General features: G+C 37.6%; 1 protein-coding gene across 3 annotated transcripts in view; it reads right to left on the bottom strand.

The window, feature by feature from the left end:
* Window positions 1-19474, bottom strand: part of vps41 (VPS41, HOPS complex subunit) — a 36504-nt gene extending 17030 nt beyond the window's left edge. The window contains exons 1-16 of one of the 3 annotated variants that reach the window (XM_012959405.3): window positions 19410-19474; window positions 17483-17521; window positions 16462-16569; window positions 14961-15038; window positions 14354-14428; window positions 12799-12861; window positions 11781-11846; window positions 10537-10656; window positions 9527-9673; window positions 9154-9220; window positions 7489-7586; window positions 6071-6200; window positions 4143-4258; window positions 2312-2368; window positions 506-567; window positions 29-110 (exon numbers count right to left, since the gene is read on the bottom strand). In XM_012959405.3, the coding sequence (XP_012814859.1) occupies window positions 29-110; window positions 506-567; window positions 2312-2368; window positions 4143-4258; window positions 6071-6200; window positions 7489-7586; window positions 9154-9220; window positions 9527-9673; window positions 10537-10656; window positions 11781-11846; window positions 12799-12861; window positions 14354-14428; window positions 14961-15038; window positions 16462-16569; window positions 17483-17515 (1302 nt within the window). In that variant the 5' untranslated portion in view covers window positions 17516-17521; window positions 19410-19474. Of the gene's footprint in view, window positions 1-28; window positions 111-505; window positions 568-2311; window positions 2369-4142; window positions 4259-6070; window positions 6201-7488; window positions 7587-9153; window positions 9221-9526; window positions 9674-10536; window positions 10657-11780; window positions 11847-12798; window positions 12862-14353; window positions 14429-14960; window positions 15039-16461; window positions 16570-17482; window positions 17522-19100; window positions 19232-19409 lie in introns of those variants that run through there. The other 2 variants (XM_002932710.5, XM_004912520.4) reach the window with 2 other exon arrangements.
* Between the last annotated feature and the right edge of the window lie 353 nt (window positions 19475-19827).

Below are 19827 nucleotides of genomic sequence, written 5' to 3'. Positions count from 1 at the left end.
TGTACTACATACATGTTTTAAACATTACCTTAAGTTGCCCTATTTTCTTGAACCGATAGACTTCATCTTCCCAGAGTTTCATATTTTTGCCAAGTATTTTCTGACATTTTCTGAAAAAAAAAATCTCATTCATAAGAAACTCATTTATGTGTTAGATTTCACTATATATCTTCCCCTTTTAAGAGTAATTTAAGGATATTGCTTCCCCCACCAGATGTGCGGGGTAATAAAGGCTGCACTCCGATTGGAAACATTTTAGTACTAGTATTAAGTTGATGGCCTATACATATGTACTTTACAAATACAACTGAATGAGTCAAAGTGCCAGACTCTGGCACAGGAAAACAGGAGACAATCAATCATGTGTTTCTTTTGATAGAGGACTCAGTGCAGTGTTTCTGTGAGTGCTTATGGCTGTATTTACATAGACCTTTCTGATAAAGCTTACTTAGTTTTTACCTTTCCTTCTCCTTTAATAAACCCAGGCAAGTAGTCATGCAGTTACCTTGCTGCCATGTCATAATCTCGTTTTTCCACCAAATGAGTTATGTACGATAATCCAATATCCTAAAAAAGAAATATTAACATCTGCAAACAGATGTACAGTATTCTACTGTACAGCGCTGTGTACATAAGTAGCGCTTTATAAATAAAGATATACATACATACATACATGTGTCCACACAAAGATGCAACCATGAAAATTGTCAATGTTTAAATTGTAGTCTCAAGAATAATACATTATATATATATATATATATATATATATATATATATAAACTGGACTGTTGTGTTACTCTTATGTACTTGGAGAAAAAACACTCTAAGGACCCCTAGAAGATCTTGGCAAACCCCACCACCCAATAAGACGTCTACTAAGAGAGCCAGCAGAGTACAGCAACTTAAGGCTTCTTTCACATGAGCCTCCAACCATCTCCTTTCTACCACAGACCAAACCATTTGTTTTACAAGTACCACCTCTTTCTATGTCTCTCCCGAGGTTTCCTTCACATTTTGTGCCTGGTGCTTTACCAATCCCTGTGCTGCTGAAACTATTTAGCTTAAATCCTTGTATAAAGGTAAAGAAGTCCAGTGGAGAGGTGCTGTACTGGGAGACAAGCAAATCAGTGTGTGGGTGTAGTCCTCTCCCGACAGACCTGCATAGGGCTTTTTTATGATCCGATCATTGGCCCAGTAGCTGAATGATCAGATCAGTCTGACTTAGCCCAGCACATTGATGGCCAAATCAGACAAAGATCTGCTTGTTTGGTATCTTTATGTCTATTCTCATTTGAAATTATTGTAATAAAAGGTGTAACATTTTCCTGGATCTAGTAACCCATAGCAACTAATCAGCAATTAGCATTTACTTGTCAGCATTGGATTGGTTTTTATTGTGTTAGTTCTGATTGGTTCCTTCACCGTATTGATGCTAATAAAAGAGGAACTCAAGCTTCCAACCTAAAACATACAACACAGAAACCCCTAATATACCTATCAGTGTAATCTGTTCCTTCAAAAAGTACAAATAAATATAATTTTTATATGTTGGAATTAGGGATGCACCGAATCCAGGATTCGGTTCGGGATTTGGCCAGGATTTGGCCTTTTTTGGCAGGGTTCTGATTTGGCTGAATTTGGCTGAATCCTGGCCGAACCGAATCCTAATTAGCATAATTAGGGTTAAATGTCCGTGCGAACACAGAAGTGAAAGAAATTTCACTCCCGGAAATATGCTAATTAGGATTCGGATTTGGTTCTGTATTCGGCCGAACCCAAAAACCTGTGTTCGGTGCATCCCTAGTTGGAATCCAGCTGCAAAACCGTTCATTTGAAATCCAGGCAGGGGAGGAGGGACTAAACACTGATGTTGCAAATTGTAACAACTTCTCCACAGCTTATCTGGGCATGTGTCCATATACCTCCTTCCTTACTTTAAATGAACAGAAAAACGTTCACTAAAAGTAGTGCTTTGGTTACCCCACTAATTATAAATGTTATTCCTAAAAACACTGTGTAATATTTTGGTGCAGTTATGGAAAACAACTAATAAAGCTTAATAAGAAAATTCTGAGCTTGCAAGAGTAAATCTATTTTCTAAGAATCCCATATTTGCTTTCTTTCTGTTCTTCTATCTGGCCTGTTCCATGGAGAGATCTGTATCTCATATAAGCAGTGGATTTTTCCCCAGCAGAGAATCATTTTGAAAACTCACCAAAAATAATAAGCACTTTATTTGTAAAGGAAATCAGAAATACTTGATAAATATTAATAGAATATTAAGGGAAATAATGTAAGTTGCGTAACTTACCAAGACATCATGCCGCTTTATGTTCTTCTGACTAATTTCAGCTGCCATAAGAGCTTCCTAAATGTGGAAAGAAAAAGGAATAATATAATCCCTTTCTTGAAAAGAACAACAAAAAACCCAAAACCCAAATCTCAAACTGACAGTGGTTTGCATGGTAGTGGAACCCAAACTATATATTTAGTAGCAGTATAAACTACTGCCATATGTGCAAACTGCAATACATAAGGCTTCATGGGACAGAGCATTCTTGAATCAATAAATTAATTTTTTTTTAGCTGTAATATTGGTGTGTAGGCACCATCTCAGTGCATTGTGCCTGAGTCTGAGCTTTCAGAAGGAGCCAGCACTACACATTAGAACTGCTTTCAGCTAACCTATTGTTTCTCCTACTCCCATAGCAAACAAAAGGAATTCTGGGAATGAATTCCAGACTCTTAAAAAAAATCCCATTTACATGGGTTTATCCTATAGGCTACAGCTCACCCACTGGGTTTGAAGCTGAAGCCAGGACAATAGCTGATCAGATTTCCAACTACAGACCGGTTTCGCCCTTATTGGGGGCTCATCAGTGTAGTGTAGGGTTTCTGATCTACTCCCATGTAACTGGAGGAGTCCCAAGCCGGACTTGGATTTCTTACTATTGAGTGCTATTCTGATACCTACTAGGAGCTGCTATCTTGCTCCCTTCCCATTGTTCTGCTGATCGCCTGCTGGGAAGGGAGGTTTCACTACAACTTGCAGCGCAGCAGTAAAGTGTGCCTGAGTCTGAGCTTTCAGAAGGAGCCAGAATATGGCTAGCCCCATGTGAAATTTCAAAATTAAATATAAAAAAATCTGTTTGTGGAAAAACAGATTACAATGCAGGATTCTGCTGGAGAAGCTCTATTAACTGATGTGTTTTGAAAAAAAAACATGTTTTCCCATGACAGTATTCATGAAAAGCATTTGGTGCTAAATGCAGAGCAGAACAGTGCTATACAATACTTTCCATTTGCTGGGAAGAAACAACAGGGTTCCCTTTGCTCACTACACCTGCAGAAAATACTGTGCAAAATAAATTGTGCAAACATGAGTGCAGTGTAAATATACACACCACACAGTGCTTACACACGGGGCCATTCCAGTGCAGAGTGCAGCCTGAAAACAAGTCCTTTTAGAATGAGGAAAGGGTGCCATTTGGTGCCCTGTAGAAGTTCTGCACTTGTATCCTTGATCTCTAAAAATGACCCCATATCTCATCCATTCTAGACTCATATACTCCATAAACCCAATGATTCCTAGTTACTTTCATGGGAACACTGCTGTTTTTCTCAAGCTAGTTTTTCATGATAAAAAATTAAATGTAAGTATTCTATTATGTTTCACCTTCAAGTTAACATTTAATATGTTATAGAATGGCCAGTTCTTAGCAATTTCCCAGTTGGTCTTCATATTTTTAATAGTTTTTGAATGATTTGCCTTCTTCTTGCCTTCCAGCATTTAAATGGGGGTCACTGACCCCGGCAGCCAAAAACTATTGCTCTATAAGGCTAAAATATTATAGTTTTTTTTTTAAATTTATTTATCTTTCTATTCAGCACCTCTTCTATTCATTTTCCAGTATTTAATTCAGACTACTGCCTGGTTGTTTTGGACAGATAGCTGTTGAAATTCCAAATTGGAGAGTTTGTTAAACAGAAGGCTAATTAACTGAAATCAAGAAAATTAAAAAATGAAGGCCAATAGTAAATTGTCTCAGAAAATGAATCTCTTCATCATATTAAAAGTTAATTTAAATAATAACTACAAACAGCTTACGTGACTTTTGTAACAAACAATAGCGGCCTCATACCTCATACTTCTTTCTAGCCAACAGCCAGTCAATGTGGTCATCTTGGTCACGTTCTTTTGCCACAACAACATCTCTTGGACTGATTATATAGAATAAAGATTCTCCTTCTGAGTATTCTAAAGATAAATGTGGAAGTATTTTCAGTGTGTGCAATAACAGACAGCATAATGAGAACCCTATATTCGCTTTAGTGTGTGAATATCAAAGCATTTTTTAGTGTAAATGGCATGGTCAGTATGGACTCTGGGAAGTAATTACTGCTGCGCTCATAGGTTTACCTAGCCCTGGCTGAATTTGTAAGATGTGGATCATGAGTGGTCAGACAAACGCATTTATTTTTAATGTGATTCAAATGGAACCATTGGGCATCAAAAAATGCCTTAACATTTTACAGATTCTGCCAGGGGTATGTCAAGTTATGAGCCCAACGGTAGGTCTTTAAAGTAAACAGAGGGGGGGAAATTCTTGCTTAGTCACAGATTACGTTTAGCAATTACATTCTAATATAAGTACAGGAGGATCTTGGAAAGAAGTTACTTTTAAAGGGGATGTCCACAGTTTTGCAGAGTTACTTTCCCCCAAAAAATGCTTGCCCAATGCTGGGGTCAATTGCTGAGATCCTCAGCAGGGTCAGAGGCAGTCAGTTAAGATGGAGCAGTGCTAGGTTCTTCTGAGCATGCCTGAACTTCCTTGCGTATTTGCATATCACTAATCTGCTAAAAATGTATGCAAATGAACAATGTGACCCGGTATTAGCAGAAGCACTTAACCCTATACTATCTACATTACTTTCTCTCTATCTGCTGCCGATCTGTGTGTGTAAATAGTGGAGGAGGGGGTCGGCGACCCCTCTCATTGAGGGGAGTAACTTAAATAGGAAGATTAGGTAGGTACATATTTTAATCAATTGTATACTGCAAACCAAACACTTTTGCTACATGATTATATGAGCAAAAATGCTTCTTTTGCAAACTTTTCAAAAGGTTGAAAACCACTTTAGGGCAATGATTTTTGAGGTTCTCTGGCTTATCGCAACTGTAGCACAAATACGATCATGACAAATAATAACGCAGAAAGTGAATATCTAGGAACTGAAAACAGTAACTCCCCATATTGCATATGGTATTTGGAGGAAGGTTGTTACATTAAAAAACATGTAACAAAAAAAACTGGAAATAGGGTCATGTGGGCATGGCAGGTTGACATAACAAGAATATATTTCCACATATGTAATAAAAGGCACTGGGTTTGCCCAGGAGCAGTACCCCATGACAACTGATAAGATGTGTGCTTTTAAACAGGTTACCAGTAAATGGTTGCTATTGGTTACTGTACCTGGGCAAACTTAGGGGCTGATTTACTTACCCACGAACGGGTCGAAATGAGTCCGATTGCATTTTTTTCGTAATGAACGGTATTTTGCGATTTTTTCGGATTCTTTACGAATTTTTCGTTACCAATACGATTTTTGCGTAAAAACGCGAGTTTTTCGTATCCATTACGAAAGTTGCGTAAAAAGTTGCGCATTTTTCGTAGCGTTAAAACTTACGCGAAAAGTTGCGCATTTTTCGTAGCGTTAAAACTTAAAAGGTGCAAAGTTTCGCGTAAGTTTTAACGCTACGAAAAATGCGCAACTTTTCGCGTAAGTTTTAACGCTACGAAAAAAGCGCAACTTTTTACGCAACTTTCGTAATGGATACGAAAAACTCGCGTTTTTACGCAAAAATCGTATTGGTAACGAAAAATTCGTAAAGAAGCCGAAAAAATCGCAAAACATACGAAAAAATCGCAAAATGTTCGTTTTCAAGTCGGAACTTTTCCAATTCGGGTCGGATTCGTGGGTTAGTAAATCAGCCCCTTAGTGTCTTTTATTACATATGGGGGATTGTCTATTAAGCTGGCTAGTTTTGGGGCCTGATGATTCTCACCTAAGCGATAATCACGACACTCATTTTCCTGAAAGCCTCTGACGGTTATGGCATCTGAAGAAATCTCCTCACTTGAGTCTGGATGGACCTGTAGAATATCAAGACGTGGTCTGGCACACAACATTTTGTCCTGGAAGGGTTTAAAGAGAAACAAATATCCAACCTTAATTGGGGCTATTTCCCTATGGAAATTAATAGTCAGAAAATAAATTATAAGCCTTCTGCTGAATTATTAAGTGATACAGTTTCCAGTAAACTTTCCAAAAAGTGACTGTATACTGAGCATTCTGCAGTATTCAGGTCCATTGTATTTTGGTTTAGTATTAGTTTGGTTTGCAAGACCATTTGAGTGTTTTGTGGGAAAATTTGCTTTTCCGTTCGAAGGCAGAATAAAACATTATTTAAAGCTGATGTAAAGATCTGCTTGTTTGGCTAGGGGGCCCTTCTCAAATTCAGTCATGACCAATAATGGTTCAAGTTGGATTAAGAATTTCCTCCTTGCACCCACAGAATGAAAAGCAAAGAGTGCTTCTCTCTTTATTTGAACAGCCTACACTCTATGACAATACATACCAAAGGGGGAGGGGGTGGGCACCTAAGTGATACATCATTTATCCCTGGCATGCCCCTACCTCATGTGTTGAACACAGGGTGAGGATCAGCCCCTACACTGGCATCAGCTTTTCCCTATGCCTGCACCTGGAGCTACTGCATCGACCTGGGAGCAGGCACAGATGGTGAATATAGGCGTCAAAATGCTCCACTATGCATTTCACTGTCGATATCCACTTTGTGTGCCTGCACCTGTTACGCTGTGATGGTACCGGGTAAAGGCTGATGCCAGCATAGGGGCTGATCCTTTCCCAGCGTTTATTCGCAGGCTGAGAGTCAGCCCTGTCAGGCATTAGCTGCGATTGGAGTTTCTGTGACCTAACACAAGTTAAAAGGAGTGCCTTTTATTTTATATGTAGAGTTATCTGAACCTATTGAGTATAATTAACAAAATCATCTGTTTCAGAATGATTATTAGCAAGATTTATTTTGGGAATGTACTTGTTTTGCATTACAACACATAGGCAGATAATGCTGGCCAGTCTGAATAATTTCAACTAACCAGCAGGATATATGTGTCTGTTTGCTGGTCATAAAACACTGGTTAATGATCTGAATGGGACAGATAACAGGTGAGTATGGCAGACCACATATTGACAAATTAGCAATTTTTGCTTTGGATGGGATTTATTACAAGGTTTAGACTGTTATATGACCAACAAACAACAAAATAAACTGCACTTTGAGACAAAATGTAAAGATGCAGTTGAGTGTATGGATAACAGAATAAGTTACTCAGTCTCTTTGCATTATGCAGATTTTCTGTGTTCACACTGAAGCAACAAGTATGTAGGTAAAATGCTTACCGACTTATCCAAAGTTTCCTTCACAAAAAACAGCATGACAAACTGGTCACAGAGGGGGGCTATTCCACTTATGTAGTATTCAGTATCAAACTGAGTAACTAGAAGAAACAAAACAATACTGTTAAGAGCTCAAAAAAACAATATAGATTTGACATTTTTACTACAGACCATTAAAAACAATAATGTCCTTTAAAGGAGAACTAAAGCCTAACTAAAGAAACAGGCTAGAAATGTTGTACATTATATTTTGGGCTTCTGTACCAGCCCAAGGCAACCATAGCCCTTTAGCAGGGAAGATCTGTTACCCCAAAGATGCCCCCAGTAGCTCTCCATCTTCTTTTCTGCTGATTCTCTGCACATCCTCCGTGCTGCTGTCAATTCCCTAAGTTTAGGGGATCAACTCGCAATATAATGTGTATATTTAATATAAATGCGCTGAATATAAGGCTTATTAGTAAATACAGGAATGGGACCTGTTATCCAGAATGCCTGGGACCTGGGGTTTTCTGGATAAGGGGTCTTTCCATAATTTGGATCACCATACTTTAAGCGGCTAATTTACAAAAAATTGTTATTTTCTGGCCTTGAAAGCCGTATTCACTCAACATGGTATAAATTTGAATTAAACTCGATCATTGTTGTATTTATTAAATGTCACGATAATGCTTTAATTGTACGGACGTCATTCATTTCCATGAATTTATTTTTCCCAAACAGGCATTGCTCCAGTGGCCATTTTAAGAGCATTGGTGCTCGTTCTTGGAAAACAATAATATGTTTTAGTTTCACTCGAAACTGGATGAAATAGAAAACAAGGACAGGATTAATTTCCCCTTGAAAACGTATGATTTTTTCAGGGAACATTTCCACAAAAACTCAAATTTTCCGAGAAACAATATCTGAAAATCGAGTACTGGCAAAAACCCATTCGTAAATCTCGAAAGTAAAAAAACTGGCCATTATTCTCTTAATTGTTTAGTAAATGTATCCCTAAGTCTAGTAAAACAATATTTAATCACTGATTGAACCCAATAGCATTGTTTTGCTTCCAATAAAGATTTATTTATTATTTATTATTTATCTTAGCTGGGATCAAGTACAATGTACTGTTTAATTATTACAGGTAAAGAGGCAATAATTTTGTAAAATTAGACTTTTTGCTTAAAATGTAGTCTATGGGAGATGGGTTTCCCGTAATTCAGATCTTTCTGGATAATGGGTTTCAGAGCTCACTGAGCATGTCACAGACACTTCTAACAGATTCCAGTATGGTGACCCCCTGTGGCAAATTTTAAGTACTGGATCATAACTACTATAGAGATGCTGAATCTTTAGGCTGGTTCAATAGGTTTAGTATATAAAATATGGCATTTTATATTCACTTTTAGGGTTTAGTTCTGCTTTTAAATGTTGCAACAAGCAACCATAGAGTTGGAAACGTAATGGTGTTTTTTTTTCCTACATTTAGCTAAACTGATCCATAAATACAGACTTGCCCGCTGATGTTGCTAAAGTGCCATAGTATTTAGATATAGATTACAACCTGCAGAGTAAATGTCTATTGCTTTGTAAACAGAGTTTATAATAATAATCTGTTGTCCTATAGCTGAAGCTTTAAGGGCCACAGTCATTATTATAAATCAGGAAGATTTTGTTTTATCATACCTATTTCAACATAGCAGCTTGGCAAATCCCTTAATTCACTGGCATGCCTCTCTTTGACAAAACAAACCTAAAAAAAAATCATAAGGTTTATGAAGATATGAAGGCAAGATATTATTCAACAGAATATCAAGAAAAAGAAAGCATTTTTGTACCATGAATGAATATGTAGCCACACAACAGTTTTCCACAAGAAAGGGATTGAAATGAAAAAGGTGCAATTTGTGTGCCTATGAGATGTGGAAAGGGGTATGTCAGCATTATACTGGTATGAGATTTGTTATCCGAAATGCTTACATTCCTAATCTATAGCAGTTTGAACTGTGAGGCCAGATGTAAACATTGTATTGGTGCAGTAAAAATAAAAAAATGGTACCTTGACAGATTTGCCCCATCCAATTACAAGGGTGAGGTTATCCTTCCAGAAGAGACTACAAGGATACATGTCTGGGCGAAGGCTCGTGTCATCTCTGGGAATATTGGTAATTCTTTGCTTTGTGGTTATGTCCAATATTTTGACTCCCTGTAATAGATATTGAAAGCTGTAAACCTGATTATGGAAATATTATTCTCACACAATTATTATATAATAAATATAAAAATATTCAGCGATTTAGCACATGGTAATGATCCTATAAACCTACTACATTAATAAGGGTTATAATATTTCATGGCTCTCCACATATTCTATAGGATGCAATACAAAGTAGGACCTAGGAATATTTTACTTGTAGTTGCAGGATAAAGAAGTATAACCTATAAATGAATACATTCTCATTGTTGGCGTTGCCATGTCTTGCTCAAGACAGAAGTCCCTCTGTGGTCCTTTTAGATGCTGTGCCTAGCTATAGGTTTGGTCACCCTGGACTCTGGTGGAACCCAAGAGCATCTGTCGTTAGCTCTCTTGGGCAGGGGCCTCCTTATCTCTTGTATCGGGTTATTGTAATTGGTCATTCGATAACATACCAAAAATTAACTTAAACGTAAACTATCCCTTTAGGCCACTTATTACCTAACCCCCACAGGCTCAAGGAGGCAATTCACAGAAGAATACATTCATGTTGTTTGGAGCATCCCTGCTGATGATTTATGGAAAAAACTTAACCACACTGAACACCACACCTCTGGTTCCAAGGGGGGGAATCTTTGGGAGCAGAGAAGGAGCGTACTTTCTCAGTCTGACCTGCATCCAACCCAGACCCGCAATGGTCACTCAAATTTCTTCCCAAACCCACCAAATCAAGGATAAACCCACAGATTCTGCAGCACCATTCAAAGACCAAGAAGTATCAAGAACTAAACTGCAAATTCATTTGGATTCTGTGACATCATTGGAATCCTTTTCTATTTAACCACACTATTGTATCTATATGATGTAAATATTACCATATTATTGGCCCAAGCAACAAGATTCCCTCTCCATTTGATGTTGGTTATGTTCCCTTCCCCTTCATGTAGAACAGAGGTTTTCCATCGATTTAACCAATTTCTATCATACAACAGCAACTGTAAAAAAATAACAAAGTTAAATGCAGGTAGAGACAGAAAATGGGTTCCAAAGCATGAACTTTACGTAAAATTTTATGCTATACAAATCTTATACTAGAACAAAAATTAAGCACGTTTACTAAGCAATTCTGAGAAAAAGTCAATTTTTTTTTCGAGATTTATGAACAGGTTTTTACCAGTATTTGATTTTTCTGACACTGTTTGTCGAAAAAAGTTTTTTTGGAAATTGTCCCCAATAAATTTGAGTTTTTTAAAAATAACTCCCATAACTCGAGATTTATTTATTAATAGTGATTTATCCTATGGAGGCTTAGGATAGTAAAAGAATAGAATAGTCAGTGACAGTCCCATCATTGTTTTCCGTTTCACCCAATTTCAAGGGGAAGTTAACCTCCCTCATTGTTTTCTGTTTTACCCAGTTTCGGGGGGAGTTAATCCTGTCATTTTCTGTTTCACCCAGTTTCAAGGGGAAGTTAATCCCATCATTGTTTTCTGTTTCTTTGAAGGCCGGAAAAAAACACATTTTAGTAAATCAGCCCCTTGTGCAGGACTCTTCTAGACATAAAGGCAATGGAAGGTCTCAGTTATTAGGAAAGTCTGGCCAAACAGGAAAAGAGGGGGACATGATAACTATGTATAAATATATACTCGAGTATAAGCAGAGTTTTTCAGCACCAAAAATGTGCTGAAAAAGTCGCCCTCGGCTTATTCTCGAGTATATCCGGGCGTACGTTCCTCTCTCTAATGCTTTATCTACGTGTAGTTGTGAAGTTTTGGAATTCCCGCCCTATACCAGTTGTACTGGCTGATACATTATATAGCTTTAATAAGTGGTTGGATAGCTTTTTAGCAAGTGAGAAAGAAGGGTTACTGGAAATAGTTCTTAGTAAAAGTTGCCATCTTGGTGTCAGGAAGGAATGTTTTTCCCCCTCTGCGGCAGATTAGAGAGGCTTCAGATCTGTATTTTTTTGCCTTCCCCTGGATCAACTAGCAGTTAGGCAGGTTCCATATAGGCATATATGGACTCACTTTTCCGAACTTTCCATACACTCATATTGTCAAATAGGTTTAGGCAGTCTAAAGCATTTATTATTTGTTAAGACAAGTCTTTCATACAGTACCTTATTGCCACCTGTTACAAACTGCTTACAGTTGGATTTTCCAAACTGAGGGTGAACAGCAACAATCTGCAAGTAGAAAAGAAAACTTTATTAAACATTCAGTAAATAACTATAAAGTACAACAACTTTAATAAAATATACAGGAAGGGTGAACTGCCATAACTGTACAATAGTTATTCTGATGTATCATTAAATACAATCTTATGGTCATTTTAAAGGCACCCCCAGTGTAATCACTCATGGGATACCCCAGGATGGTGGCCCTGTTAGGAGAAACTTCCAGCAGCTAAGGGGGCTCTTCTGTGAGCACTTATCAAGTGATTATAATGACTGGGGGGAGGCTAACATTTGAAACCCCCAGTAATTATAGCCTTCCTTCTTCTTTTGAAAAGGCAAACAATGTTCTACAAAAATCACAAAACTAGGCATATATACTGTTTTCTGTACTCAAAATGATCTGCTGTAAAAAGATAAAATGCTGGCATATTTACTTGGCCTGGTGTCTTTTTTGTGTATATAGTCACACTTAGGGGGACATTTACTATTTTTTTTTTCACAATTCACGTTTTTTTGTGCTAAAACACGAACTTTTTTTGTGTTTGAAAAAAAAAAATCGCACATATGTTGTGGTTTATTAAGCCTAAAAAGCACGAAAAATCCTAATACAAAACTTCCCCATTTAAAAACTGTAAAGGTGGTGTAGAAGTCAATGGGAGCTGTCAAATTGTAACAATCTCTACTTCATTTGTCGTTTTTAGAGGGGTTTCAGAGTTTTTTCTTTGTAGGTCCTCAACAATTCATTGAAAACCAAGAAAACTACAAAAAATTTCTTTCGTTTTTTTGTTCTGCATATTCATTTGTTCAGACATTCATGGTTTTAGTGGAAATAAGTTAACTCATGGTTTTAAAAAAACTCTAAAACCATAAAAATGAGAATGTTGATAAAAGGGCCTCCCCATATCCAGTTAATGAGCATATCATTTAGCTCATTGCAAAATAAAACAGACAATGCACTCACTTTAATTGGACAGTCGAATATTTCATGCAGCCCTTCTCTGGAGTAAAGGCCAAACACCTGCACCTGTACAGAAACAAACAAAAATGCAGATTGTTATTTGTAAAAACATTGCTGAGACTTTCATTTTAATTATTATAAGACCTGGTGTCTGTAAAAAATGAATATTAAGCACTGACGTAACTTGCTGGCACTAAGAAATAAACGATGACGATAATGACTGTGCATATACTGATTTTACAGTCTAAAGTGGCTGTTGTGAGATAAACTACATTTGCTCATCAAAAGTCTCAATAATTCAAGAGAAACATACACAAGTGTGTCTTTGGTTAATGTCAGATGAGACACCGTTTGCTTGGCCGATACCCTCCACTCCACTCCAGAGTGCCTGTGTGCAGACACATGGAGCAGCTATCGGCAAAAAAAATGCTACATTATGCATTTTCTCACCAATATCCACTTTGGGCATCATCACACAGGTTGACACTGTTTCTGGCAGAGCAGACACACTGCAGAGTGGAGGAGACACTGCCAAATCGCAGGTGGAAAGAAGACGAGGCTGCGCCCTGTCTGACATTAGCCTGTGAGACTTAAGAACTTTATGACCACAGAAATTCAACCTGGTAGACCACAGTAAGGCATACATCTTCCGTATCATATCATATAAGTTGGTCAGTGACATATTAAAGGATATCACAGTAAAGATTTATGTAGATATAATCCCATTCTGCCCAGTACCACCTCTGAATGCTATCTGCGCAGGCAAGACCTAACTAAACCACTCAGCTGGTTCTACACTATCTTAAATCTTCTTAAAGTGGTCCTAGGACCTTCCCCAGTTGGACAAAGGTAGCTGGAAGGATATACTAGACCAGATATCTCAGTAAGAGATGGGTACACCCTCACTAAATTCCTAAATAGAGTATACTTGACCCCACACAGATTTGAGCGAGATAAAGGGACTTACCTCCATGTATTTTGGGGCTGTTCCAAAATACAATGCTTTTGGACTGAGATATTTCGAACTATGGACTCTGCTCTAGGCCTACCGAACATACAGTCCCCCACATTCTGCTTACTAGGCCATACAGAGGGGATAATGCTGAATTCCAGAGAAAGACTTTGCTTCCTACAGCATCTGCACTGTGCTAAAAAAGCAAATCTGATAACCTGGAAAGCAGTGGAGGCCCCAACACTGTCCTTCTGGAAGAAGTTTGTAAATGACAGTCTCCCCAGTCAAAAGCTTACATACATAGCTGAACGCTGCGCTGAAGAATTCAGGAACATTGGAGACAAATCGGTGAAAGATATGTAAAATGTATCAGTACCTGAGTGTTTCTTTGCTCCTAAGTGTATTCATATACATACTTATAAGGAAAACTCACTCTCATTACTCGTATCGCTTTCTCCTTGTCTTTTATTTCTCACTTTGAGAGTTATGTGTTGTGTAAATCAATAAAGAATAAAGAAAAACCTATAAAAAAAATATAATCCTATTCTATAGTCTTTTTTGTTTCTTTTTCTGGGGAATCTGGAAACATACTGCTTGGTTACATACCTTGCCATCCTCAGAGCAAATGCCCACATATTCCCCACTTTCATCCAGGCTTATCTGATTGATTTTGACAGAGCTCTGTTAAAAAGAGTGAACACATAATAAATGGAATGTTTGACATGCTGTTCTTTTTACATATTATCCTCAAACAATCTTAAGCTTGGTAAATGTAACATAGAGTTTTATGTGCGGAAGGCAGCAATTTACCAAAATATTTGCAAAATGACAACAATGGCAGATAAAGAATGGAATTAAGAACACCTAAAGGGCTTCTCCCTTCATCCCTTGTTGTGACTGTTTTGTAAAGTCCATTATGCAGCAGGATTATCTGTGCACTGGGAATCTAATCATCTACCTTGCAAAAACCAAACATGAGTAGCTTTTTTTTTTCTGTTTGCAAAAAGTATGTTTACCACAAGTCCTATTCATTGCCCTTCCCCACAGCACAGCAGCAATGCTGACAACCAAGCCACCCTCCATCCATGTTAATGGCAATCCATCCTATTGTTTATGTTTAAAAACAGAATGGCTGTTTATCCAGAATTCTTCAGGTCCCAAGCTTTCTGGATAATGGATCCCACTAAAACAATGGCTTATAATATATACTTACTATATCAAACTTCTGTGTAACATTTCCTTGAATATCAAGTAAAAACATCTTCCCACTGTGAGTTCCCAGTGCCAGAAACTGCAAGAAACAGAATCAGAAATAAAAAGGGACAATGGAATACTGCTTTATAAAGTCTATCAACTGATGCCCAATCAGAAAACATGTTTTAGCACAATGCTAATAGTAACCAAATCTATTTTAATTTTACCCCAAACTGTACCTGTATCCTTACCGAAATGCTCTATAAAGCAGCATAGCGGTCAGTGAAAATGACAGCCTAGTCAAGTATGTGGGGTTTACTGTGGGAGATTCAGGTTGTCCTGAATAAAACAATGTAGTTTTCGCAGCTTAGCTTAAAGGGGTTGTTCACCTTTAAATTAGCTTTTAGTATGATGTTGTGGGAGCTATTCTGATACAATTTGCAGCTGGTCATCATTATTTATTATTTGCAGCTTTTTAATTATTTAGCTTTTTGTTCAGCAGCTCTCTATTTTGAAATTTCAGCAGGTATCCGGTTGCTAGGGTCCAAATTTACCATAATAACCCTAGGCAATGGTTTGAAAGAAAGACAGAAATATGAGTAGAGAAGGGCCTAAATAGAAATATAAGTAATAAAAAGTAACAATAACAATACAAGTGTAGCTCCACAAAAGATTAGTTTTTGGCTGCTGGGGTCAGTGACACCTATATGAAAGCTGGAAAGAGCCAGAGGAGGCAAATAATTCAAAAACGAAATAAATAAGTAAATAATGAAGACCAATGAAAAGTTGCTAAGAATGCAACCCAAGAATATATATAGATCTAAGCCTTGAAAAGTAGAAGAAAATTTCGTATGGTCCGGGTGCTCATGCCCCAGACCCTCAGCATAAGGGAGCCATATAGGAAGCACATAGATGAGATAGGCAGGCACTCCGGAAATCCAATAAGGTAGAATAGAAGCTCAAATATGGAGCAGCCTATGATTAAGTGCCCAGATAGGCACGAAACGCGTAAGGCTTAAGCATTTATGTGTATTCTTCAATAAAATACCTGTGATTTTACTTCAATATTTGAGCTTCTATTCTACCTTATTGGATTTCTGGATTGCCTGCCTATCTCATCTAAGAATGCAACCCCCCCAAGAAATGAGCATGCATGTAGAATATTGAGCACTAAATCCATCTCCCTATATTTCAAAATGCAGGAGCAAGAGATATCAAGCTGGGCACTAGCAAACCATAGAAAAAAAAAAAAGGTTGCTATGGCTTGATCTATTACAAACTATCCCCTTGCACTAAATCTGGTTTGCTTTCCACTGGCAGCTATGGAAGCGCACAGATAGTGTTAGCTGAATTTAAAAAAATATTTATCTTAATACATGAAAATATTCTCTTTCATTAAAGCTTTTTTTGAACTGAGGCCATTGGTGCACACATTTTGTATTAGTTATACATTGCAACTGCTCTATCGAGTAAGTGCTGGGATAGTAAGGAGGGCTATTCTAGGATAGACATCTGCTTACCTTCTCATGCACTGTCATACAGCTTGCAGCATCTTCTAGTAGGATTTCACTAACTCCATTCAGTAGTCGCTCATATTTTAACTTGGGTTCCTCTTCACTCTCATCCTCCTAGAAGAGATAAAATACAATTGCTATTCCCTGTGCTCAGTAACCCAGCAGGCTGACAGGAAGCCATTAGGTATAATTTACACGGCACCACTTTACAGAGACTGTTCAATTTTAACATGTAAATATGCTAAACTTTAATTTCAGACAGTTTAAGAACCTACTAGGAATGATTCTCTTTTGGGACCTGGTAATTACTAATAATACTGAGATCATCTCTAGCATTTACGTGGGTGAGCATTTGGGGAACAGTGATCATAAGATGGTCTCCTTTGAGATTATGTTGCAGAGAGAGCTCCATAGGCTAATGTCCCACGGAGAGCAATCTCTCTAAAATGGTTTTCCATCGGCAACTAAGTGAATCGCCTATGCATCGCTTTGTCTTTCAGAAGTCACGCAAAGTTTCGGAACAAGTATACAGGTCACTATATTCCTTGTAAGCAAGGAAAGACATCGCAAAGCAAAACCCTTTATGGTGCTTTTAAAGCATTCAAGTAAGCTGGGACAGCAGAACCTTTCATCAGGTACAAGGAAGCAATTAAAGCAGCAAAAAAGGAATCAAGCACGCTAAAATACAGATATTTTTTAAATATGTAAATGGTAAAAAAAATGAAGCCAATGGGGTGGGACCCTTAGTATCACAGGGGGGTCAGTTGGTTGATGCAAAAAGGGAAAAAGCACAAATACTGAAAGGCATGCAGATATCTGGTTGCTAGAGTCCAGTGGTGTGAATGAGAGAGACTGGAAGATAAATAGTAACGGGACTGTATAGGACAGCTTATTTTAAAACAAAAAAATAACGGTAACATTTTAGCCTCAGAGAGCAATAGTTTTTTTTTTACGAGAGAGGCAGGGCACTGAGCATAATACATGGCTGAGTGCACCTTTTGCTCATTGATGGAAAAAAACAACTCACCTCCGATTCTTCTGTAGATTCTCCTTGAGACATTTCCTCCTGGAAAAAAAGAGAAATTCATGTTAGCCACTGAGATATATGCGTAGTGCAAATATAACAGCCTGAACCTCAAAAAAGCCATAGAAATAAGGTAGTTAATGATGTTATTTCCCACCTCTCTTATCTAAAGGATAAGTAAACCTTAAAAAAAATGAATATAAAATTGCTCATGGTTCTTTTCTAATCACTTATTTATTTTTTTCAGTTTAGGAACTACTTGTTTGTTTGTAACCTTTATGTTAGGTTAAATACAGGATATATGGTGAGCTTACAGTACAATTTGGAACCTGTGTCTTTATAAGTAACAAGAAAACTCTGACTGAGAGGAGTATTTTCAGTACAAATAATGACAATTAAAAGAAGAATGCAGAAAATACATAACCTGGCACTAACACCACATCTACATTATAAATGGCAGACATAAGTTTTGGGAGATTCTGTAGTCCCACCCAATACAGGTTTGGGATGAATTATCTGGAATGTCTGGGCCCTGGGGTTTGCTGGGTAAGGGAACATGAAGGCATATGATTTAAGGCTATCACAAACTTCGTCTGGCAAGTAAAAATGTTAAAAAATATTGGAAAGCACAATTTTTTTTTTTTTCTAGAAAAGATGGCAACCGTAATTAGACGGTTAATTGTGAATAATTTGTATACAGAAGCTATATAAAGACATGCTTCATATACTACAGGTATAGAAAAAAATGCCAGTGCTCAGTTTGCCATTAAAAGTGATTTTACAAAAGATGAGGTGTTAGTATCACACTTTGGCCAAAATATGTAAGCTCATATGCCATATCAAGGCTTCACATTTTATGTGAGTCCTACACTGCCTATTAACATTATAAGTCTGTAGTGCAATTAAAATCAAGTCCCCCAGTGAACAATGTGACTGAGTAGTAAGAACCCATTGTACCTACCCTTACCTCAGGGGCTCATACAATTAACATTGTTACACATTGTTCACTGGGGGACTTGATTTTAATTGCACTACAGACTTATAATGTTAATAGGCAGTGTAGGACCCACGATATACTTCAGGTATGTCTGTCATTTTATGTTCTAGTCTGTTACTATGTTAACCCACAAAGACGGGTGCCATAGTAATAACACAACTGAACATGTGTAACAGCTTTGGGTAGGGCAGGAAGAAGGACCTTTCCCTTGGGCCTCAAGACTATCAGGGGCCCATAAAGGGGAAATGTTTAATTCTAAAACTGTTTTTCCTCTACCCATGAGGTGTGTCCAACCTGCCACAATTCAGCTACTGTTGCACTGGGACTCTCAGCATCCCCTTTGGTTATTTAGCTGGAAATGTACCATCCAGCATCAGATCCATTTTGTCTAAGATCAGGTCCCCTGCCTTCCTATGATGCTCCTTCATATCTATCTTGGAATGTTTTCCCCCTCATGAGAGGAGACCATAGCACAATCAGCTGACTGACATGACAACATAAGCTTTCTACTCTGCAGTCTCTACTTCCGGGAAGGAGCTGCGCTTCAATCAGGGTGTTGTGTTTCAGTCACAGCTGGGGTATGTCAATAAAAACATGATAGGGAGAAAATAATTCTGTTCTGACCTGCTCTGCAGCTTCCACAACCTCCTGCTTCTCAGCCATCGTTCTTTTGAGGAACTGTGTCCATATGACCAGAAGGAGCAAAAAACTACATTTCCCAGCATACCATGCTCCGAGAAGAATCATTCAAAACCTCATAACTTTATGTGCAATGTACAGTTAAAGTGTCTCTGAGACTGTATGTCCAGGCAACGTTTATGTTTTTGCCTATGTTCTGATAGAAACTTATGTAGGTTAATTCATATATTATAACAAATATAGTTGACACTAGTTTATCTATATAAATACTAGCATACAGTAAAGAGACAGTACCTGATGTATCTGAATTTCAGTGGCTTCATTCTACTCAAATTCTCCTCAGGGTTCTTAATTGGAAGACAGCAGTTTGTAATAATAGCTGCAGTTGGTCCCATTAGCAATTGGAGCCTTTATGACGCTAGTGCTCTCTTTTAACCCTTTTGCTGCTAAAAAAATAAAATAAATACATTTGCAGTACATTAGTCCCAGCTAGCCGAAGATTTTTGCAAAGAACTCTTGCTGAATAATCAGAAATAGATAAATACACCGTTATAATTCCTAGCTGCAATCTTTCCTTATGTTTTTTGTTGTTTTTTTTTAATTTTTTTTAAAAATGTTGAAAAAACACCTCACAGTTTGCAATTTACAGCATTGTATTTACCACAGGTCATTAGCCACCAAAACAAAATATCCTAAATATGAACACCAGAGG

Source organism: Xenopus tropicalis, chromosome 3 (genome assembly GCF_000004195.4).
Source record: "Xenopus tropicalis strain Nigerian chromosome 3, UCB_Xtro_10.0, whole genome shotgun sequence".
In the NCBI taxonomy this organism is placed as follows: Eukaryota; Metazoa; Chordata; class Amphibia; order Anura; family Pipidae; genus Xenopus; species Xenopus tropicalis.
The sequence above is the reverse complement of the archived record's forward strand: the minus strand, read 5'-3'. Positions and strand labels throughout refer to the sequence as shown.